General features: G+C 36.2%; 1 protein-coding gene across 1 annotated transcript in view; it reads left to right on the top strand.

The window, feature by feature from the left end:
- ADAMTS20 (ADAM metallopeptidase with thrombospondin type 1 motif 20) overlaps window positions 1-25,870 on the top strand; it is a 200,847-nt gene that overhangs the window by 148,539 nt on the left and 26,438 nt on the right. The window contains exons 29-31 of the mRNA XM_032173750.1: window positions 6,081-6,248; window positions 22,715-22,888; window positions 22,964-23,134. Coding sequence (XP_032029641.1) covers window positions 6,081-6,248; window positions 22,715-22,888; window positions 22,964-23,134 — 513 coding nt within the window. The remainder of the gene's footprint in view (window positions 1-6,080; window positions 6,249-22,714; window positions 22,889-22,963; window positions 23,135-25,870) is intronic.

The following is a 25,870-nucleotide window of genomic DNA, read 5'->3' as shown; positions in this document are numbered from 1 at the left end:
ATCATCACACCTCAGTCTCCCAAGTAGCTGGGACCACAGATGTGCATCACCATCACCATGCCTGGCATATTTTTATTTATTTATTATTTATTTATTTATTTTTTGTAGAGATGAGGTCTTATTTTGTTACCAGGCTGGTCTCAAACTCCTGGGTTCAAGCAATCCTCTGGCCTCAGCCTCCCAAAGTGCTGGGATTACAGGCATGAGCCACCTCACCTGGCCTCTATTTCATTTTAAATATTTTTCTTATCAGCAAATGTGGAGGCATGTTTAAGGAGTAGTAGTTTAACTGTTGTAAGATACTTCTAGTTCTTACTGATTGACCTGGGATAACTAAACAATCTCTGCTTCAGCAAAAGAGTCATTGCCAAATTCACTCATTGAAAGTTTGTTCAGCTGGCAATAATTAGGCTATGTACTGATTTAGAAAATTTTAAGTTAGAACACAATAATTTATATGAAGGAAACATGTATGAAGGTAAACTAGGTTTTCTTTAAAGTCCCTCTCAATAATCAACTTTATCTTAATAGTCACTAAAAATATTTAACATAAAACTTACAGTTGATGTCAAAGCCTTTTTCTAATATTGTGTTTCAAAGACCAATTTTTAGCATATTAAATATTAGTTTTGATACTTACTCTTAGAGAAGTTTAACTAAAGTTTAGATGATTAACATAAAAACAAATATATATATCTTCATCCATAGATGAAACTGTGTAGTATCAAATGAAATGGATATTTGCTACTTTTCTAGCCAAGCTTAATTAAAAGATCCAATGGATAAATAATGCTTACTCTTAATTTTAATTTCATTTGATTTTTTATACATCAAACTTCAGGCATTTTTTTCAAATGGCCAGCTAAGGGATTTTTATAGCTAAAATTGAGGATGATCATTACTATATAAAATAACTATTACATTGGAAACGTACCATCTAAATCAGTTCATGTGGTGCCAGCGGAATATCTACCACTTCAGACAAACATTGGTCAGTAAATTGATGCAAGATCCTATGTTTCATGGTGCATTGGTATTATTTCCTCCTTGTAAAAGAAAGGTAGAATGATTCATGACACACTAAATTAAAAGCGAGTGATTCTGGGTGCTTTCTATTTGTGTGTGTGTGTGTGTGTGTGTGTGTTTCCCTATATTATGTGTGTTCTCAGCAGATTTTATAGTCTGGAAAAGAAAAGAGACATAGAACAGACACTTAGAGGTGTACTGAGTGTAGCAAAGGAGAAAGGGTGCTACCTAATCTGGTCTAAATTGGACATCAGACATCCTTCATCAGAGAAGGGAGTTTTGAGAAGAAATGAGATTTAAACTCAGCACTGAAAAAGACGTGGGGATGAAATGGGTGAACGTGTTGGCGTGGGAGGAAATGATATGATGACATGTGCAATGATATGATGACTTGAGCTGGGAATGACAGAGTATTTTCCAGGAAACGACATTCATACGTTGACTCTCCGTCTCTTCTCTGTCTGTCTCGTCTTCACTATTCCATTTGCTTTATGGGAGACATTTTCAGTCTTGTCCTGAATCTAATCAGTGTGATGTTCTGCATTACTCTTTTTAGTTCTTTACTGATTTTATTTTATTTTGCATGTTGCTATAGCATTACAGATGTCTTTAGAGTTTTCTTAGTTTGGCTATTTCTCTCTTTTAAAAAAAATTGCCTTTCAGCTTACCTTTACCCAGAGATGTATATGAAATAGGTATCCTATAGTTACCCAGCTTGTAAGATCTATAAAGGGCACAGTTTATGTGTGACTAGTGTAATAGTTACTTTTCAGGGGTATACAATTACTAGTTAGGGTACATATTAATTCTAACTGGTATCTGTATGTTTCCCCCTACTGTCAGAAATGATACAGTGCCAGATCAATATAAGAGTTTAGGGAAGCCTTAAAAAAAAAAACCAAAAAAAAAAACCCAAAAAAAAACAAGGCTTCCATTTTCTACAACTGAAGCTAAATGAATTTTATTTCCTTATTTTATTTTGTTTAATAATTTAAGTTTCCAGAATTAATCAACAAGATACCCACAAATTAAGTCAATACATTCATTCTTCTGCAGCATCCTTATAATATAAACAAAAAAATCCACACCTCAAATATGAGAAGTAATCTTATTCTATAATTATGTACAGCTTTTCTCTAAAAATAAAAATATACTTGTTCCAAAGTTATCATGTTAGAGGGGACTAATTAACTTCAGCTCTCCATCCTGGAAGGCAAAGTACCAGCCAACTAGAACAACTCTAAAGAGTCTACTACATTTTCAGGGCTTGCAAATTTTGCATTTGTTTCAAATGCTCTGTTTTATCTTAGACATTTGTCTTCACCTGATTTATAAGAATTACCAGTTCAGGGCACTTGTTGTTTATTTAGTATCACTACTTCTGAAATGGGTTGTGTGCTGTATCTACTGTTCCATAGTAGTCATGGAAAAAAAAAATCTCAGCAAGAGTTTAAGGCTATGTCAATTAAGGGAACTAGGGCTGATTTTTGAGAAAAAGTCTTTTGATGAGAATGCTAGAAATGAATTATACAGCATTAAATAAAACCTCAAAAGACTATGATGGTGTCAGGGTTATAAAACAGAGGGAAAAAAACAACAGATTGCTGGGATACCAGAAGAAAAAACTGCATGTTTGAATACTCCTACCAAATGGGCTATTTTGTGGAATCCTTACAACTCAGAATGTATTATGGTTTGAAAGGAAGGTATCATTTCACTAGTCGTTTACTCTATGGATGCCTCATTCCAACTAAAACATAACTCTTTGCATAACATGTCCTTTTTTACTTTAGAGAAATTCCCAGATGGAATTCCATCAGATATGATAAAATACTGGACTTATTCCTCTTTAAATCTTGAGAATAGAATCTGTACTTACCCTCTTCAGATCTTGGAGAAAAAGAGCTTTACTTTAAAAGTATATCTAAAGCATAATTTATTTTATAATTCTTTGATTTTGTATTTTTTTCTGTCATTCCTAGAAGACTTTTGGTTTTTTAACCAATAAATATATTTCATGGAATTTAAAATTTTTTATATATATTATTTTAGAGTTTAATAAAAGCAAATTAAAAATTGCTTATACCATTAATCAACATCCATCAGCTGATAGTTATTACACATGCCACTTTGTAGGTGACATGGGTGATCTAAAAGGACTTGCTCTCCAGGAAGCTGGGTAGATGAAGCACGTGACAAAAATTGAAAATGCAGAAAATGATGAAGTGCTAAAAACAGGGTAGGACTCAGAAGAGTTCAGGGAAGTGAAAGATTGATGTGTATTTACCCTAGACATGGGATTGAATTAGGGCTTTAAGGATAATTATTAGAGGAAGTGATTAGTCTAGGTAAAGGAAATAATGAGTTAGGCCCTGTTTTTGAGCGAATGTGTCACATTAAAGAGAAAGCAATTATGCTTAAAGAGAGCAAAGATTTGCATGGTGAAAAGCAGCAAAATGTAAAGTTGAAAAGGCACGTTGACTAAAATTTGGTGGATCAAGAAAGCAAGGAGTATAAGTTTAGTGTGCTATTAAGACAATAAGAAACCCATTGTCAGCTCTTGAGCAAAAAAAAAAAGCATAAAATATGCTTATAAATTATAAAATATATTGATAAAAATAGATTTATGTTTAAATTATGTTTGATAACAGTCTGGATTAGACTAGTAATAGATTATACTAGTTTAATAGATTAAAGTAACAAAGAAGAGAGAGAAGCAAAGATGACCTAAAGTTATAGAGTAGAAGACTATTCAGCTTCTTGAAATCTAATTCTTAACTTTGGCAGTGTACTACACATGTGAGTACATTCCACTCATAGATAATGCTTATAGAGGAAATGTATTGCTGAATTCTTAATTAGATTTGGAATTTAACCTGTCTCCTCTTATGTTACATAGCTCTGTAAATGAATTGGCCATTCTTATCAGAAATGTCAACAATTTACTGTATATTTACTGGCTGATTCTTGGATTCTTGGCATTGTTAAAAGAACTCTGGGAATTTTACAAAACAGACACACCTGGACAATGTCTAGATAAGTCATATCAAACATACACATAAGACCATTCATCTTTGTCCATCAACAAACCTACCTCTCCTTCAAGAATGAATTTAAATATTACCTTCTCTTTGAGCACTTACAAATATCCTAGAAAGAAATGGCTACATTTCATGAATCTTTAAATTCCATCATACTTTTTATTATATCTTTTTAATGGTATTTAGTATCGTGAAGTGTTTTTGTTTTTTTGATCTTCATTGAGTGCAATATTAAGACCTACACTGGTATAATTCACTTCATAAATGATGTGTATCATTTAGATTGTAACCACTTTGAGGATACATCAAGGGCAAAAGCAAGAGATGCTGTTTAATGAATCTTTGCATGACTATTCACAATAATTATTACCTTTTAATAAAGTGGCTAGCAGAGGGAGTAATAAATGCTTCCTTTGTTCAAAAGGTAACAATTTAAAAGTGTTATTTTGGGGAAAATTATTCTCCCATGTGTGAACATGTACATAACCAAAGTAGTCAGCACACTTTGTGGTATATACTTGATACTCAATAATATTTGATTTTTTTTAGTATATAATAGGTTATACTCTGAAAAATAAACAATGAAGAAAAGAAAGAGGCAGGGAAAGTGCCCAAGATACGTGGTCAGGAACAGTAAAGCATATAGGTAGGTCTAGATCAATAGAAGGAAAGAATGTATCTTAATACAACATATGAAGATCCGTTAGAGATTTTCACAGAACCAAGTGTGTTCTAAGTGGCATGGAATGGCTGTAAGTATTAATGAGGTGGAGGAGAGGTAGAGAACATCTAAGATATGATGACAGTTCTTAATAATCAATGCATTATTGCAACATATTGCTAGTAATATAAAAAGATAAATTATCTCCACTGTTCATTTTTTAAGTTCAATGTATTTGAGTATCAAATAGTCCATATAGTCTCATATTCTATGAATTCACAATATACATAAAATGCATAATGTGTTTCTAAATGAAACCATATGCCAACAACTGTCTCAGAGGAATGAGAAAGGTTGTCTGGACTCTGACTTCTTTGCTTAGCTTTCCCCTGGTGCATATATCATGCTGAAATTATCGATATCCTCTCTGAGACTATATGAAGGAAAATGGTGGAAGAGGAAGCTAATGTTTACTGAGGATCTATCAAGTGTAGTAGGACTGGGTTAGACATTTCATATGCTTTATCTTATGTTAATCTTCACAGCAAGTTTGTAAGATTGATGCTACTACTCATGTTTTATAAATGAAAAAAAATCAAGGCTTGGACAGGTTATGAAATGTGCCTAAAGTCACCCAGCTATAAGTGGCAGAAGTGCTAATGCCAGAGCCCACGTGCTTTCTACCACATTGCACTGTCCTCACTCATAAAATGAAAACTGGCTGACAAATGAAGTCAAATCGTTATTTTACCTATATTTTTAAAAAGACTTCAGTTATTTTTGGTGTACTAAATAAATCAGAAGGCCGATGGTAGAGAAAGACATCTTCCAGACTGATGCAAAAAACAGCCTGAACTGAAATGCTGTTAAAAAAATAAACTTTCTGCTTTCTCAATCAGTTTTCTCACTGAGAGATTACTAAAATTTTTTAACACAGAAAACATATTTTACAGTATAGAAAAGCATGTGGAGATAAAAATAGAATGGGTATTGATGTTACAAAATTGAATGCAAGTTTTATTGGATGATAAAAGGAGTTGAGGATAGTCTAACCTTAAAAGATTTAAAGCACTGGTGTGTCAGAAGAGTACCTGGTATATTGTAGACAATCAATACATTTTTGTAGATAAATTATAAAAATGTCATCGTATTACCTTATGATATTCATGTTAATTGATGGTCCAGAGCAGATTGGTAAATTTTAACTTTTTGCTAATTAGAAATATTAGAGCATATCTTAATAAAAATATCAAAGCAATTATGTGTGGATTGTTACATTTTGTACTTCTTTAAGAGAAGCTTAAATTAATCAGGAAGAAAATGAATCAAGTGCATTCATATTTCTTTTCTAGTGCTCAGCTTCTTGTGGTAAAGGTAGAAAGTACCGTGAAGTGTTTTGCATGGACCAATTCCAAAGGAAATTAGAAGACACAAACTGCAGTCAAGTACAGAAACCTCCAACTCACAAAGCCTGTAGATCCGTCAGATGCCCTTCATGGAAAGCCAATAGCTGGAATGAGGTATATGAAGTATATTTTATAATTATATGTGTATTTTTTGCATTTAAAAAGAAAATCTTAATTCTTATTTTTCATAACCTTGAATGTTTTACTTCTCTAAAATGTATTGTTATATACTTTTTTGCACTATGCTCTAAGTTAGTATTAATACTAAACAGTGTTAACACATTTGCTAAGTTTATAGTTACATAATAAATTAGTCATTTGATTTTAAAAAAAATTAAGACAGGGTCTTGCTATATTGCCCAGGCTGTTCTTAAACTCCTGAGCTCAAACAGTCCTCCCATCTTGTCCTCCCAAAGTGCTGGGATTACAGACATGAGCCACTGTGCCCAGCCTAGTCATTTGATTTTTGTGACTATAAACTTAATAAGAAATTTTGTTACTGAATACTAGCAGAGGCTACTGATAATCATGATACTATTCTCTGCAGTCTAACAGAAAAATATATATGATGATACATTTAGTAACTGCCTTGTTTCTACCCCCAAATCTTGGATTTTAGCTAAGATTGAATCCTGAAGAAGGGACTGGTAAATTCCAGATGGGATTGTAATCAGAGATTGAGAGTTAGGGAGTTGTCAGAGATAGATAGCCTAGGCTGCGCTAGAATGAAAAGACTCCCAAAAATGAAAAGACCCAGCAAAAATGAAGCTGATAAATAAATGAGACCCAGGCTGACAATTTAGCCTATAAAAGAAGGGTAATTGATACCACTTGGCATACTCAGAGAAAAGAGATCAAAATTTAAATTCAGGTAGGCATGTATTTGAAAATGACTGTCAAACACCACCGGCTTGGGAAGTATTGACAGGACAAAAGCCATGAATGAAGTCAGAAAAGATAACTGGAATAATTTCCTGAGGACTGATTTCAATGGGGCCAGACTTTCAATGTCGCCATCTGGCTGCTCTCAGCAGTACCTCAGAGAGCTTATCTATTTCTTAAAGGGCTTAGTCCTGCAAAAGGAAAAAGAAACCCATCTTCTGATGTTGGAACTTCCTTATCTCTGTCAGATGTTTGAGTTATGTCTATTGGGGAGATAGAAGGAAATGGAGTTTCCCCTTGGGTCCAAAGTCATCATCATTCTCTCTTCGCGCTCAGCATGTCAATGCAGGGCACACAGCTTTGGAGTGGAATTATGTCAGTGCCTCACTGATACTGAATAAAAGCCTCCCAAATTGAGTAAAAATCTCAAATTTCTTTGTAGAAGAGGCAGCCTCTGTCAAGTGTTAATGTGCTGGGGCTTGTGGTCAATGTTTAATTGAAAACTAGAGGCTAATGCGTCTCTGTTTTTTATCCCACAAAAAAGCTGTATTATTGGGCATTTGCTTCTCTATTGAATGTTCATCAAATAAATCAGTTATTTTTCATGCTTTACCAGAGGTCATAATTTAAAAGATTTCTCTATTAACTTGTTTTATTTCTTAAATGTCACTACTCCCTACTAAGTTGTTCAAGAAAGAAATACTGGATCCATCCTTACCCTTTTTCCTTGCCTCCATAGTTAGTCACTCAACAGGTTCTCTCATTTCTCATTCAAGTAGCTCTTGAATCTCCATTGCACATACCCCGGTCTAGTTTAATAGTTCATCGTCATCTGTTCCTGAGTCTATAATGGCCTCTCTACATATATTTTGACCATTATTTACATTCATGTATTGTGAGCTCAGAAGAACTCAGATATGCTTGTGTCACTTAGTATCATCTTGTGTCACTTAATAACATCTGTGACTAAGCCTTATCTTTAGGGAGTAAGACTAAAACCTAACCCATGCTCACTTGTTCAGAATTATCTCAGACCAGTATCTCTTTTTCTCTTGGTGACAATGGATATTTTGTTTCCTAAGCACCTAGCTTTGTATCTAAGCTAAATACTTCTTACTTTGAATACTGTGATCTAATTGCAAAAATACTCACCATCTCTTAAATTATTATGTTTCTCATATTGTGGTTTTGCTTAAAGTGGTGGTTTGCCTTACTTGATCTGGATAGAGGTGTGGCAGAATAATGGCAAAGTAGCTTTCCCCAAGGGTGTGAAACATTGTAAAGGCACTGAACATGACCAGCCACAGATCTGTCCAGCAGTTAACTCCCAGTTCCTACATCAGACAGGAGACACAGGGGCATGGGAGTGGAATTGGGAGAGACTTTTTGTGTCTTGGCCACCAACATTCCTGTTGTTCCCAAAGATTCTTTTGTTGCTGTGCAGCTGCTGCAGCTGCTGTGGTTGGTATTCATCAGAGACACTTTCTGTCTCTGAACCTCCAGCTCCACAATAGTGAATCCATCATCTGTGGTAACAAATTGGCCTTGGCTTACCACCAAATATGAAATTATATAAGATCTGCTAAAGGAACGTATTTCTGGGGCTTCAAAAACACTGACATAAATATTTAAGGACTATAAAAAATAGATGCTTTTTTATATAATTTGCTTTCTTCTCTTTGAATTAGTTTTCCTTGTCGCAGAAATTAGTTGCATTCACCCACACAGTCCCCAAATCTCTGCCAGAAACAAATGACCACTTGTGAAGTCGTTGTCTTTTGATTCATTCTATAAAAAGCACTCACACGAAGTTAACAATTGCAAGCTGTCATTGCACTACATATAATAATGTATTAAACAGAAGTGCAATTTCAGAGGTAGTTACAAGATAATCACTGGTTGCTGCTTTATTCCGATTGTATAAATTGTAACATTGCTTTAATATAATCACTCACTCTTAAAATAATTTCATTTTATTACTATTTTACATGATGCCTTAAATGGAAAGACTCATTTGGTAAATTTTGACCACAGAGGTGCTCAAATGAGTTTTGAAGGAACACTCTTCATTTGATATTTGTATCTTTTTTTTAATGAAAGGATTCGGTAATGCATTTTAGTGACTGTTGCTAAACAGGAACAAACATTGCTATACAGGGCCATTTGTCTTCTATGTTCAGATGTATATCCTTAGATGCAAATTAAATAATAGAATCATTTAACAGAAAAAAAAACCCACACCACCCCCACTTCCTGGAAGCAGGGGGATTTTTTTTTCGTTTAATTTTATCTATTTGGGAATAGCAGCTTCACTTGTAAATTCAAGTTTTTAAAGCTAGTATGGTTCTAGATTCTTCATTGTCTCAGGTCCCATCTACTTACTTATAGTGCCATCCAAATGCACAGTCTCTATTTAGGAAAAAAAATACTCTGAATTCTCACCTCCCCTTAATCATGGCAAACCTGCTGGACAATTTAGATACCTAAAGAATCTCACACAACAATATTCAATGTAGAACCAGGTCAAATCAGCTTCTTGGCTGCTTACACCTTCTTTGAGACCCATCATTTTCTTACTTGCATTTTAAGATCAGAGCTGGGACCAAAGGTGATATAAATTCCAAAATCCCACAAATCTGCTGCCCAGTGCTCCCCACCCAAAGCCCATAATTTGGAAAAAAAAAAAAAAAAGAAAGAAAGAAATTATGTGCTAAATGCTAGATGTTTAAGAGATTTTGTATTTCTGTAATTCCATATTGTCTATATTTCAAAAATACATAACTATAAATATTTCTATATTTTCAGAATTTCTGACATATACGTATATGTTTTATAATTTGAAAAATAGTAAATGTTAATATTTTAAGTCCCTAAAGCTCCTAAGAATCTGTGATTCCTTCATTTGTAATGTCAGGGTATTCAGGGACATTTCTACTGGTGAAGGTAGACTAGCTTTCAGGGACAGGGAGGATGCCTTCCTGCTTCCAGTGCTAGGTAAACTTTGCTTCCTAATTTTTTCTAGCTAGTGAAATTCTGTTTTTCATTTCAATGCTGTCTGTTAATGCTCCTCCTTTATCATCTTTCTTGATATTTAAAATGGCCTTTCTTGGGGTAGGCTGAGGTGACTAGCACTCCAACTTAAGGCATTTATCAAACTTTTCAAGGCATAAATAATTGAATCTCCATAAAAAAAGTAAAAAAGATGAGAAGAAGAAGGGAGCAGCAAGGGACAGTCACTTCCTGACACTATATGAGAGTTTTTGTTCCCCACAAATGCAGGTATTATTATGTTCATTAGGCGATGAAGAAACAACAGCTTATAGAAAGGTTAAGAAGCTTCTGTAGGTCCTAGTGCAGGAAATGTTGGGGGCAGGGATGTGAACACAGGTCTATTTGAGCTTTCTCCATTATACTAGTTATCATTATCCCATTATTATCATTATGCATTAGCTCATCCTTGTATTTCCTTAGCAAATTATTGCCCCTTTGGCCAAGAAGGACACATGAAGTTCACAATTTCAGGCCGTCACTGCACTATGTATAATAATGTAGTCAATAGAAATGTAATTTCTAAGTTGTGCTGAATTCATTGCAAGTTTTTAATGTAAAAATATCTGTTGCATAAACATGAGATATATATATAAATTTTACAGGTTAAAGGGTAAATAACTGAGGATATAGTTGATCACATATTAAATATGATGGAGTTGCTTAAATCACTAACATATTAGGTTACATTAACAGAAGGATGATGTTCAAAGTGTTGGGCACTAATGTATCCTGATCAGATATTTGGAGTAGTGCCTATTCTGGAATACAGATTATAAGAAAAATCTTGACAATTTTCCAGATCCCCAGAGAAAAACGATTAAATGGTAGTAACTATTTTATGTCAGTTTTCTAGTGTTCTGCTGCGAGTAGCAAGAGCCCTGATTTTATTAGTGGTTTAAACTACAAAGACTTTTATTGTTTACATAACAAAATCAGAGTGTTGCTGGTTTTAATTTTAATTCGGCAGCTCTGCAACATTAGCGTGCTGGATTGGCATTTCTGTGATTCTGTTGTTCAATTCGTAATGGTCATAAAATGGCTGCCACAATTCCAGTCCTCACATCTTCATACTTTCTCACATGAAAGTAGGTATATATTTGTTCTACATTTAAAAGTCAGACAGATTCTGGACAGTACATTAAAGTTTAAAAAAAATTCTAGTTCAATATAAGGAACATTTGCTAACATTGGAGATTAAAAAATGCCGTGGCTGCTTTCACAATACAGTGAACATACCCACAATGAAGTTATTTAAGTATGGGTAGGTTTTATGGTCACTCATTCATTATTGTTATAGAAGGATTTCATAATGAAAGAGAAATTAGGATTACTTATTCCTAGAGTCTCTTTAACCTTAAAATACTATACTACTGCTAATGGTACTACTATATTATTGATTCTGTTGAAATAAACCATAGTTGCAAATAAGTGACTATAATGAAATCAAAACCTTATCCATAATAAAAAAATATGCAAAGCATCAAAATAGAAGATTTCCCTATTTTCATTTTAAATAATTATTTATTAAATAGCAGAGTGAGTCAGCCTTGATGAACCCATTTTTGCAATGCACAAGCTAATATTTCCTTATCTCTGCTCCACAATAGCTATAATGGCTACAGTACCTGTGGATTTGCTAAAATTTACCTAATCCATTTCCACTCTCAAGTCTTTAAAGCACTAATGTACGCAGTGTTATATTTGTTCATAAATAGGATATTTATGAACTGTCTGGATTGAGTTATGTAATATAGATGAAGTAGTGCATCCCAATCAATTAGTTGGTGTTATAATTGCACTTACAGCTTCACAATGCCTTTACATTCATTACCTGGATTTTTTTAAAAGACAAAATTTGACATGCTTATAAATATTAGTTCTATAAAACTGTTAAAATAATGGATACATATTTAGGAGTTATAATGTACCTTGAGAAGCCATTCTAGTAAGCCACTTAAGAGTGGATGATAGTGTTTTCCCTGTATCTACAACCATAGAAGGAAATGGCTTTGGGAAAAGGGAAAGAGTTCTGCTATGGAAATGTTAAATTTTAGATGCCTTTGACATATCTAAGTAGAAAACATATAAAAATCTTGTAAGTACATGAAACAGTTCTTATAAATACATGAAAATGTAAATGCAGAACTCAGAATTGTGATCAAAGCTGGAGATAACATTTAGAAATTACTCATGTATAGAAGAAATTGCTCAGAAAGAGCTTTTTAAGAGAAGCCAGTTATAAATGGAACCCTGGGATATGCTGACATTTAAAGAATATGCAGAGAAAATAGTAAAAGACCCTGAGAAGGAGCAATTCAAGAGGTAAGAGGAGACCCCCTAAAACTAAAGGAGTTTCAATCACAGAACCAGAATAATTCAACAGAAAGTGATCAGTGGTGCCAAATGTGTTCGGGAGATTAAGAAAAGATTTGAAAACGTTCTATTGGACTTGGCAATTGGGGTTATTGATGACAGCAGGCTAAGGAATATTCAATTTAAGCAATGAATTCTTCTGTGTTAAAATCTAAAACCATACTGATTTACGCTTTTGTACTTTTATTCCTAAAAACTGAAAAATAAGTTACTTTTTTCTTCCAAGTAGTAGTCCCTTCTTTTTTTTTTTTAGAGAAGAGGTTCATATCAAAAATATAGTAGCTAGCTGCTCTCTTAGTGGATTTTTTTAAAACTCATGCTAGGATCAAAGGACCAATAATCAAGTGTGGTTTATTGAATTGTAGGAAATTATATTTATCTAATAGAACTTCTTGCTAAACTGTGTTTTATAAACTATTTTTTTCCAGGAATTCTTTTTCAGGCTTAGAGGCAGGATGTTTTCCAAATATAGTTTATATTTCTGAAATTAGCTGTGAAAAATGTTTTCAGGAGCTTTATTTTATAGGCTAGACATTTTCATAAGAGATTCATTTAAGTTAAACTACATCCAGACATTTTAGTCTATTTAATATTGTGCCATACACAAAGTGCACATGAAATTATTATTCTCTACACAAAGAACTGTATATTTTTTTGTGAAAATATTTAATGAGTTGGCAAAATTCAACTGCTTAAGCATTACATGAAGGTCAGTCAGTGTAAGTTATGTAGATATGCATAAGATTTTATACACTTAGATATGCCTTATATTTTACTTCATAAGTAAAACAACAAAAATTCTCTTTGAAGTCAGTGGTTGCTGCTTTTACTCACAAGAGAGAAAACTAAATTTTAAAGTGTTTTTCCAGTAAAAATGTTGACACAATTTATGAGAGGAATTTTAGTCTACTGGGTAAATGAAATTCTTAGCTTTTGTGGGCTTTAAATTTTTTTCTTTCAGGGTAAAACTGTATTTTGCAGATATATATTTACTGTTGTGAAAAGGAAATTAGTTACTCTGGAATCCTGCAGAAATAATGAACTTGGTGAATAACCTGATTTTTCCCCCTTATAATATTACAGTTGGGAATACTAATGGATCCTCAAACAATATTACTCATTATGACCTCCAATTCCTACTGGAATGACAAGGAATATAACAATGAAACTCACAAATTAAATATCTTTAGACATACTCTACACTTTATTAACGTTGGCATCACAGCTCTTGTAGTTAAGCTCTGTTATTATATGGTTTTACTACTTAATTTTGGAACACGTGACATCCTAGAGTTGAAAGATTGCCAAGTTCTTCTTCATCCCCAGGAGGCAACACAGTAAGAGCTCAGTCTGGAGTAAAAAAAGAATGGAACTTTAACTATTTTTCACTGCTGCTATGATCTGAATATTTACCAACCCTACACCTGAAAAAAAATATGCATGTGTTGAAATCCTAATCCTTGAGGTGATGGTATTAGGAGGTAGGGACTTTGGGAGCTGACTAAATCATGAGGGTAGAGCACTCATTGTTGGAATTAGTTCTCTTATAAAAGACACTCCAGAGAGCTAGCTTGTTCCTTCACCCATGTAAGGGCACAGTGAGAAGGCACCCTTCTATAAATCAGAAAGTAGGCCCTCACCAGACACTGACACCACCAGCACCTTGATCTTGAAATTCCCAGCCTCCAGAACTGTGAGAAATAAATTTCTGTTGTTTATAAGCCATGAGTTTATGGTATTTTGTTACAGCAGCCCTAATAGACTAAGATAGAAAAATTGGTACTGATAATGAGGTGCTGCTATAACAAATATCTAAAATACAGAAGTGGTTTTGGAACTGGGTAATGACTAGCAGCTGGAAGAGCTTTGAGATGCATTCTAGAAAAAGCCTATAGTGCTACGAATGGATCATTAAGGGCTATTCTTGTAAAAGCCCATAAAGAAAAGAGGAGAGCTTTAGAGAGAGCCTCAATCTTTGAGAATACCTAAGTAGTTGCAAACAGAATGTTCTTAGAAATATGGACAGTAAAGGCCATGAAGTCTCAGATAGAGATTGTTATTGGACAGTGGAGGAAAGTCCATGCTTGCTCTAAAGAGGCAAAACACAAACAAACAAAAAAAACCTAACAGAACTGTACTCATGTTCTAGTGTTTTGTGGAAGATAGAACTGATGAGTGATGAAATTGGCTGTTTGGCTGAGGATATTTCTAAGCAAAATATTGAAGGTGCAAGTGGGCTTCTCTTGACTGCTAATAGAAAAATTTAAAAAGAGAGAAATGATACAAATATGGAGTTGCTAATAAAAAGGAAAGCAGAACTTAACATTTTGGAAAATTCTCGGCCTGTTTATATTTGAAAAAAATGAGAAAGTTTGTTCAGGAGAGAATACAAAAGGTGTGGCTGAATTTGATAAGGAAATTAGTTTGATTAGTTTGAGTCAGCCATTTCAATCTAAACTATGAGCTGTTTATCAGTACAATAGGGAGATTAGACAGCTATCTAAACAGATGCCATAATATATTGTCTAAGACAATGGAAGGATGGCCTCCCAACGGCATTTTGAAGCTCCTCAGGGATGCCTACTCCCATCACAGGCCCAGAGTGCAATGGCCTAAGGACAGAATAGGGCTGCAATGGTTTGGTGCCACCTCTCATTATGGGCTCTGCTTCCCACATTCTGGCACAGCAGTCCTCAACTACCCCAGGTGTGTCTCCAGTGGTCCCAAATACAGCAATGGCTATGATGGCCATCCCTCCAGAGTGCACATGTGATAAACTTTAGCAGTGTCCAAGTGGGACTATCTCCACTGACACACAGAGTAAATTAGTCATGGTTGTGTGGCAACTTCTGCCTAAATTTCAAAGGATAGAGCTGCCTACAGACTTGGGCACATGAGCAAGGAAGAGGGCCATTGCAAGGGCAGAGCTATGTTCATGGAAATATGGACAGTAAAGGCCATGAGGTCTCAGATAGAAATCATAACATGTTATCATGTTATTGGACAGTGGAGGAAAGTCCATCCTTGTTCTAAAGTGGCAAAAAAAAAAAAAAAAACCTGGCTGAATTGTCACTATTAAGGTGATTCCATGGCGTCACAGCTGCCCCCATGACCCCAGACCACCATAGCCACTGGCATGCAACTTCAGTCTGGAAGGGCCATAGGCACCAAACTCCAATCCATGAGAACTGTGGCATGGGCTGAATCCAACAAAGCCATGGGGCAATACCACCTAGAGCCTTGAGGACCCAGTTGCTGCCCCAGTGTGTCCAGAAGGTGGAACATTGCATCAAAGATTATTCTCAAGACTTGAGATTTACTGTTGTTGGCTTTGCCAAGTTTTTGACCTACTCAAGTCCTATTACCCTTTTCTTCTTTTCTGCTTTTCTTTTTTGGAATGAGAATGTCTACCCTATGGCTTGCCTGTACCACCATTGTGTTGTGTAAGCACATAACTTTCTTGATTTCATGGGTTCACAGCTGAAGAGATATTTGCCTCAGGATGAATCAATTATACCTTGAATCTCACTCATATCTGATTGAGATGATATTGAGATGAGAGTCTGGACTTTATAGACTTTTGAATTGATGCTAGAATGAGCTAAGACTTTGGTGTTATTGAGATGGAATGAATATATTTTTCATGTGAGAAGGACACGAATTTGAGGAGTGGGGCAGGGAAAGAATAGGGTGATCTGAATGATTGTGTTCCCTCAAAATTTATATGATGAAGTTCTATCCCCCAAGGTGATGGTATTAGGAGGTGGGGCCTTTTCTAGTCCTTTATAAAGGATACCCCAGAAAGCTAGCTCATCTCTTCCTCCATATGAAAACACAGTGAGAGCGTGCCCTGTAGGTACCATAAAGTGGACTCTCACTGGATGTAGAATCTACCAGAACCTTGATCTTGAAATTCCAGCCTCCAAAATTGTGGGAAATAAATTTCTGGTGTGTGAGACATTCCGTTTATGGTATTTTGTTATAGCAGCCTGAACAGACTAAGACAATCACTAACTATAGGCAGCACCTCAGGCAAGGGACTTTAACCTCTCTGAGTCCGTGTCCTCAGCCATAGTACCGCTTTTATAGAGCTGTTGACAGGAATAAATGTATGGAAAGTGTTCTGTGACATTTCACAAATAACACAAAATTGTACACATACGAAAAACAAGACTTGGACAAGGTTGTCTAAGTTTACAATTTACAGAGCCAGCTTTCCAAAACTCCTATCCATTGAAATATAATCATGAATCAACAAATTAGCCAAGATGGCCAAATAGGAACAGTTCCTGTCTGCAGCTTCCAGTGAGACCAATGCAGAAGGCAGGTGATTTCTGCATTTCCAACTGAGGTACCCAGTTCATCTCACTGGGACTGGTTAGACTGTGGGTGCAGCCCACGCAGGGTGAACAGAAGCAGGCGGGATGGGGTGTTGTCTCACCTGGGAAGCACAAGGGGTCAGGGAACTCCCTCCACTAGCCAAGGGAAGCCGTGAGGGACTGTGCCTTGAGGGACGGTGCTATCCGGCCCGGATACTATGCTTTTCCCCTGGTCTTTGCAACCCACAGACCAGGAGATTCCTTCAGGTGCCTACACCATCAGGGCCCTGGGTTTCAAGCACAAAACTGGGCAGCTGTTTGGGTAGACACTAACTAGCTGGCTGCGGGAAGTTTTTTTTTGTACGTGGCACCCAGAATGCCAGCAAGACAGAATTGTTCACTCCCATGGAAAGGGGGCTGAAGCCAGAGAGCCACATGGTCTAGCTCAGCAGATCCCACCCCATGGAGTCCAGCAAGCTAAGATCCACTGGCTTGAAATTCTTGCTGCCAGCACAGCAGTCTGATGTCGACCTGGGATGCTGGAGCTTGGTGGGGGGAGGGGCATCAGCCATTACTGAGACTTGACAGACAGTTTTCCTCTCACAGTGTAAACAAAGCCACAGGGAAGTTCAAATAGGATGGAGCCCACCACAATTCATTTTTTCAAATTGGGTGGAGCCCTCCACAACTCTAGCTTGTGGCTTTGCCGCTCTAGCCAAGCTGCCTCTCTAGATTCCTCTGCTCTGGGAAGGGTATCTCTGAAAGAAAGACAGCAGTCCCATTCAAGAGCTTATAGATAAAACTCCCATCTCCCTGAGACAGAGCATGTGGTGGAAGGGGCAACTGTGGGCGCAGCTTCAGTAGACTTAAATGTTCCTGCCTGCCGGCTCTGAAGAGAGCAGTGGATCTCCCAGCACAGCATTCGAGCTCTGCTAAGGGACAGAATGACTCTCATATGGGTCCCTGACCTCTGTGCCTCCTGACTGGGAGACACCTCCCAGCAGGGTTCAACAGACACCTCATACAGGAGAGCTCCAGCTGGCATCTGATGGGTGCCCCTCTGGGACAAAACTTCCAGAGGATGGAAAAGGCAGCAATCTTTGCTGTTCTGCAGCCTCTGCTGGTGAAACCCGGGCAAACAGGGTCTGGCATGGACCTCCAGCAAACTCCAGCAGACCTGCAACAGAGGGGCCTGACTGTTGGAAGGAAAATTAACAAACAGAAAGCAATGGCATGAACATCAACAAAAGGATGTCCATGCCAAAACCCCATCCAATAGTCACCAACATCAAAGACCAAAGGTAGGTAAATCCACAAAGATAAGGAAAAACCAGCACAAAAAGGCTGAAAATTCCAAAAACCAGAATGCCTCTTCTCCTGCAGAGGATCACAACTCCTTGCCAGCAAAGGAACAAAACTGGACAGAGAATGAGTTTGGCGACTTGACAGAAGTAGGCTTCAGAAGTTGGGTAATAACAAACTCCTCTGAGCCAAAGGAGCATGTTCTAACACAGTGCAAGGAAGCCAAGAACCTTGAGAAAAAGTTAGGGGAATTGCTAACTAGAATAACCAGTGTAGAGAAGAACATAAATGACCTGATGGAGCTGAAAAACACAGCACGAGAACTTCGTGAAGCATACATAAGTATCAATAGCTGAATCAATGAAGCAGAAGAAAGGATATCAGAGATTGAAGATCAACTTAATGAAATAAAGTGTGAAGACAAGATTAGAGATAAAAGAATGAAAAGGAGTGAACAAAGCCTCCAAGAAATATGGGACAATGTAAAAAGACCAAACCTATGTTTGATTGGTGTATCTGAGAGTGACAGGTAGAATGGAACCAAGTTGGAAAACACTCTTCAGTATATTATTCAGGAGAATGTCCCCAACCTAGCAAGACAGGCCAACATTCAAATTCAGGAAATATAGAGAACACCACAAAGATAGTCCTGGAGAAGAGCAACCCCAAGACACATAATTGACAGATTCACCAAGGTTGAAATGAAGGAAAAAATGTTAAGGACAGCCAGAGAGAATGGTCTGGTTACCCACAAAGGGAAGCCCATTAAACTAACATTGGATCTCTCTGCAGAAACCCTATAAGCCAGAAGAGAGTGGGGGCTGATATTCAACATTCTTAAAGAAAAGAATTTTCAACCCAGAATTTCATATCCAGCCAAGCTAAGCTTCATAAGCAAAGAACAACTAGAGAAGCAAGAGCAAACAAATACAAAAGCTAGCAGAAGACAAGAAATAACTAAGATCAGAGCAGAACCAAAGGACACAGAGACACGAAAATCCCTTCAAAAAATCAATGAATCCAGGACCTGTTTTTTGGAAAAGATTAACAAAATAGGTAGACCGCTAGCCAGACTAATAGAGAAGAAAAGAGAGAAGAATCAAATAGACACAATAAAAATGATAAAGGAGATATCACCACTGATCCCACAGAAATACAAACTACCATCAGAATACTATAAACACCTCTACGCAAATAAATTAGAAAATCTCGAAGAAATGGATAAATTCCTGGATGCATACACCCTCCCAAGACTAAACCAGGAAAAAGTCAAATCCCTGAATAGACCAATAACAAATTCCGAAATTGAGGCAGTAATTAATAGCCAATGAAACAGAACGGAGGTCTCAGAAATAACACCACAAAACTACAACCATCTGATCTTTGACAAACTACCATCAGAGGATATTATAAACACCTCTATATAAATAAACTAGAAAATCTCGAAGAAATGGATAAATTCCTGGACACATACACCCTCCCAAGACTAAACCAGGAAGAAATCAAACCCCTGAATAGACCAATAACAGGTTCTGAAATTGAGGCAGTAATTAATAGCCTACCAACCAAAAGCCCAGGACCAGACAGATTTACAGGTGAATTATACCAGAGGTACAAAGAGTAGTTGGTACCATTCCTTCTGAAATTATTCCAATCAATAGAAAAAGAGGGACTCCTCCCAAACTCATTTTATGAGGCCAGCATCATCCTGATACCAAAACCTGGCAGAAACACAACAAAAAAAGAAAATTTCAGGCCAATATCCCTGATGAATATCGATACAGAAATCCTCAATAAAATACTGGCCAACTGAATTCAGCAGCACATCAAAAAGCTTATCCACCACGATCAAGTTGGCTTCATTCCTAGGATGCAAGGCTGGTTCAACATACAGAAATCAATAAATGTAATCCATCACATAAACAGAACCAATGACAAAAACCACATGATTATCTCAATAGATGCAGATGAAAAAATTCAACACCCCTTCATGCTAAAAACTCTCAATAAACTGGGTCCTGATGGAACGTATCTCAAAATAATAAGAGATATTTATGACAAACCCACAGCCAAAATCATATTGAATGGGCAAAAGCTGGGAGCATTCTCTTTGAAAACTGGCACAAGAGAAGGATGCTCTCTCACCACTCCTATTCAACATAGTGTTGGAAGTTCTGGCCAGGGCAATTAGGCAAGAGAAAGAAACAAAGGGTATTCAAATAGGAAGAGAGGAGGTCTAATTGTCTCTGTTTGCAGATAATATGATTATATATTTAGAAAACCCGGTGTCTCAGCCGCAAAACTCCTTAAACTGATAAGCAACTTCAGCAAAATCTCAGGATACAAAATCAATGTGCAAAAGTCACAAGCATTCCTATACACCAATATTAGACAAACAGAGAGCCAAATCATGATTGAACTCACAATCACAATTGCTACAAAGAGAATAAAATACCTAGGAATACAACTTACAAGGGATGTGACAGACCTCTTCAAGGGTAACTACAAGCCACTGCTCAAAGAAATAAGAGAGGACACAAACAAATGGAAAAATATTCCATGCTCATGGATAGGAAGAATCAATATTGTGAAAATGGCCATACTGTCCAAGGTAATTTATAGATTCAATGCCATCCCCATCAAGCTACCAATGACTTTCTTCACAGAATTGGAAAAAACTACTTTAAAGTTCATATGGAACCAAAAAAGAGCCTGCATTGCCAAGTCAATCCTAAGGCAAAAGAACAAAGCTGGAGGCATCACGCTACCTGATTTCAAACTATACTACAAGGCTTCAGTAACCAAAACAGCATGGTACTGGTACAAAAACAGAGATACAGACCAATGGAACAGAACAGAGTCCTCAGAAATAACGCCACACATCTACAACCATGTGATCTTTGACAACCTGACAAAAACAAGCAATGGGGAAAGGGTTCCATATTTAATAAATGGTGTTGGGAAAACTGGATAGCCATATGCAGAAAACTGAAACTGGACCCCCTCCTTACACCCTATACAAAAATTTGAATTAAAGACTTAAACATATGACCTAAAACCGTAAAAGCCCTAGAAGAAAACCTGGCCAATACCATTCAGGACATAGGCATGGGCAAAGACTTTATAACTAAAACACCAAAAGCAATGGCAACAAAAGCCAAAATTGACAAATGGGATCTAATTAAACTAAAGAGCCTCTGCAAAAAAACTATCATCAGAATGAACACACAACCTACAGAATGGGAGAAAATTTTTGCAATCTATCTATGTGACAAAGGGCTAATATCCAGAATCTACAAAGAAACAAATTTACAAGAAAAAAACAAAATACCCCATCAAAAAGTGGGTGAAGGATATGTACAAACACTTTTCAAAAGAAGACATTTATGTGCCTAACAAACATATGAAAAAAAGCTCATTATCACTGGTCATTAGAGAAATGTAAATCAAAACCACAATGAGATACCATCTCATGCCAGTTAGAATGGTGATCATGGAAAAAGTCAGGAAACAACAGATGCTGGAGAGGATGTGGAGAAATAGGAATGCTTTTACACTGTTGGTGGGACTGTAAACTAGTTCAACCATTGTGGAAGACAGTATGGCAATTCCTCAAGGACCTAGAACCAGAAGTACCATTTGACCTAGCAATGCCATTACTGGGTATATACCCAAAGGATTATAAATCGTCCTTTTATAAAGACACATGCACATGTATGTTTATTGCAGCACCATTCACAATAGCAAAGACTTGAAACCAACCCAGATGCCCATCAATGATAGACTGGATAAAGAAAATGTGGCACATATACACCATGGAATACTATGCAGCCATTAAAAGCATGAGTTCATGTCCTCTGCAGGGACATGGATGAAGCTGAAAACCATCATTCTCAGGAAACTAACACAGGAACAGAAAACCAAACACCGCATGTTCTCACTCATAAGTGGGAGTTGAACAATGAGAACACATGGACACATGGAGGGGAATATCACACACTGGGGCCTGTCAAGGGGGTTTGGGGACAAGGCAAGGCATTGCATTAGGAGAAATGCCTAATGCAGATGACGGGTTGATGGTTGCAGCAAACCACCATGGCACATGTATACCTATGTAACAAACCTGCAAGTTCTGCACGTGTATCCCAGAACTTAAAGTATAAAAAAAATTAGCAAGTATTTAGATTCCGTAACAGGTACAAACTATAGTAGGCACTATAGATAAAAAGATGAATATAACACAATCTTGGAAATTATTGTTTCTTTGAGGGAGATAATGAGTATAGTCTAAGAATTTAATTAACATTTAAAAGCAATGCTGTGGAATAATTCATAATTCACTGTGTGGTAATTTTTATAGACATTATACTCATTTAAGTCAGAAGACAGAGTCATTGATTGAGATGCTGTCTACTATAACTTGATTCACTTGTCAGAGTTTCTGTAAAGCTTGAAGTGCCTTATGCCAAACAGAGAAAATATACATTTACAGAGATAATGGTAAAAATACTTATTGTATGTATTTTTTATCTAATTCATGTTTTAACACCAGGCTGTATTTAAAATAAATAATATGTAATGGCTCCGTTGGCTATTTTTATATAATTTGGTATTTCTTAGCTAATTGTTCAAATCAACTGGACTCCTTTGTAGTGCTCTGTGACCTGTGGCTCTGGAGTTCAGCAGAGGGATGTATACTGCAGACTGAAAGGTGTTGGTCAGGTGGTTGAAGAAATGTGTGATCAGTCCACCCGACCTTGTTCTCAGAGGCAATGTTGGAGTCAGGACTGTGTGCAGCACAAGGGGATGGAAAGAGAGAGGCTGAATGTGAGTATCGACAAGTAAATTTTCAAAGACACTGCACATAAGAATGTGTTATTCATTTGGTTATTGCATTTCTAGTGTTCAACATCATGTGAAAGAAAAGATTCACATCAACGAATGGAGTGCACAGATAACCAAATCAGACAAGTGGATGAAATAGTCTGTAATTCTTCAACCATATCTCTTACATCCAAGAATTGCAAGAACCCTCCTTGCAATTACATTGTGGTAACAGCAGACTCATCACAGGTAAGGTAAAGAAAGGAAGTTGAGAAATTTTGCTCCTTGATAAAACAGCTGGATCTACAATTTGACACAGCTGAAGCTGGGTATAAAATTTGAATATGAAGGCAGATGATGGTATGCATATCAATCTAAGGAATAAACACTGACAGTTGGACGGTGCAAATAGAGTAATAGTGACATATGTGTTAAACTCTAGTGCAAGTCTGAAGTGTCAGTAGGTGCCAACTGTGAAACCAACCACCAGGAACAATTTGGCAAACTGGCCCTGTACAGTTGTCCACTTTTTAGAAATGGCTTTATCGAGGTGTAATTGATGAACCATAAACTACATATATTCAAAATATATAGCTTAATAAGTTTTAACACATGTACACAGCCATAAAACCAGTACCATTTTCAAAATAAAGAGCATCTCCATCACTCCCAAAAGTTTCCTTGTGCTGCTTTATAATCTCTTTCCCCCCCCTTTTCCTTCCCCACCCAATAAGTGACCTCACCTGTTGTCTATATTAGTGATCTATCACTATACTTGTTTGCATTTTCCAGAGTTTTATATAAGTGGATCATACAGTATGTACTTTTTTTTGTCTGCTGCAATGTAAGTATTTTGAGATTCGATCAGGTTGTAGTATGTATCAATAGCTTTTTCTTTTACTGTTGAATAATATTCCACTATATGGATGTCTTTACATTTGCTTTTCTTTTCTTTCTGATGTCTGATCCACATCCGGTCTGTTTTTTATCTAAGCCATTATCATCTTCATCTTTAGAGGTTTAATTTCAGCTTTTTTATGTCTTCCATATCTCTACTTAACATTTTGAACATATGAAACATAGTTACTTTTATTTTTGTAGGTAAAATTTTCCAAGTTTTATTTTTTTCTTGAAGTGTTTTTTTAAACTATCCTTTTAACATCTTCTTCTGGACATCTAATTGTAACATCTATGCACATGTTTATAATTTAGCGAATTTTAGTATAATCACCTGTATGTGCAAGCATTACCATGATCTAATCCCAGGCCTTTTTATCACTCCCAGAAAAATCTCTGCACCCATAAGTAGTAATTCCTTATTCTCACATTTTCTCCTAGTCTCAGACAACCATTAATCTGCTTTCCTTATCTGTAGATTTGCCTGTTCTGCGCATTTGGTATAAATGGAATCATACCATATGTGGTCTTTTGTGTCTAGCTTCTTTCACTTAGCATGATATTTTAAAACTTTATACAAGTTTTATCATACATCAATGCTTTATTCCTTTTTATGATAAATAATATTCCATTGTAGGAATATACTATATTTTGTCTATGTGTCAGTTGATGGACATTTGGATTGATTCCAATTTTGACGTTTGAATAATGCTGTTAGAAATATTTGCATACAAGTTTTTGTGTGGACATATGTTTTCAATTTTCTTGGGCATATACCTAGGAATAGAATAGCTGGGTATCATAACTCTGTTTAATTTTTTGAGGAACTGCCAAACTGTTTTCCACAGTGGCTACACCATTTTTCTTTCCGATCAGCAACGTATAAAGTTTCCTATTTCTCTCTCCATATCATCATCAGTCATCATCAGTACTTGTTATAATCCATCTTTTTTTTTTAACATAACCATCCTAGTATGTATGAAATGGTATCTGTTTTATGTTTAAGTTGCATTTCTCTAATGACTAATGATGTTGGGTATCTTTTTGTGTGTGTTTTAGGTATTTGTATGTCTTTAGATAAACGTCTATTCAAATCTTCTGCCCATCTTTTTTTTTTCTTTTTTTCTTTTTTTTTTGAGATGCAGTCTTGTTCTGTTGCCCAAGCTGGAGTGCAGTGGTATAATTACAGCTCACTGAAGTCTTGACCTCCTAGGCTCAAGCAATCCTCCCACCTAAACTTGCTGAGTAGCTGGGACTACAGCCATGTGCCACCATTTCTGGCTTTTTTTTTTTTTCTTAGAGATGGGGTCTCCCTGTGTTGCCTAAGCTGGTTTCTTACTCCTGGGCTCAAGGGATCATTCCTCCTGGGCCTCCAAAAGTGCCGGGACTATAGCATAAGCTACCATGCCTGGCTGCTCATTTTTTCACTGGGTGAGTTGTAAATTATTTATATATTCTGGGTACCAACTTTTATCAGTTAGATGATTTGCAAATATTTTATCCAATTCTGTGAGTTATCTTTCCTCTTTCTTAATAGTATGCTTTGATGAAGTGAAATTTATTTTGTTTTTTGTTTTAGTTCTTTGGCTTTAGGTATCATATCTAAGAAACTGTTGCCTACTTCATGGTCACAAAGATATATATCTATGTTTCCTTCATAGACTTTTATAATTTTAGCTCAGACAATTAGGAGTTTGATACATTTTGAGTTAATTTTTGTATGTGATGTGAGGTAGGGGTCTAATTTCATCCTTCTGCATGAAAAGCTTATTCTTTCCCCCATTGAATTAGCTTGGCATCCTTGTCAAAAATCAATTGACAATTGACCATAAATGTATTGGTTTATTTCTGAACTCTCAATTCTATTTTCTTGATCTATATGCCTATCAATATATTTTACCATGTGGTCTTGATGACTGTAATTTTATAGTAAGTTTTGAAGTCAGGAAGTATGAGTGAACCAACTTTTTTCCTTCCTCTTTAAGATTACTGGGCTATTCTGAGTCTCTTACATTTCCATGTGAATTTTAGGACCAGTTTGTCAAGTTCTGTGTAAGAGCCAGCTGAGATTTTTTAGAGATTGCAATG

The sequence above is a fragment of the Hylobates moloch genome, unplaced genomic scaffold, assembly GCF_009828535.3.
Source record: "Hylobates moloch isolate HMO894 unplaced genomic scaffold, HMol_V3 SCAFFOLD_13, whole genome shotgun sequence".
Lineage (NCBI taxonomy): Eukaryota > Metazoa > Chordata > Mammalia > Primates > Hylobatidae > Hylobates > Hylobates moloch.
Note: the sequence above shows the minus strand (reverse complement) of the source record. Positions and strands in the feature narration are given on the sequence as shown.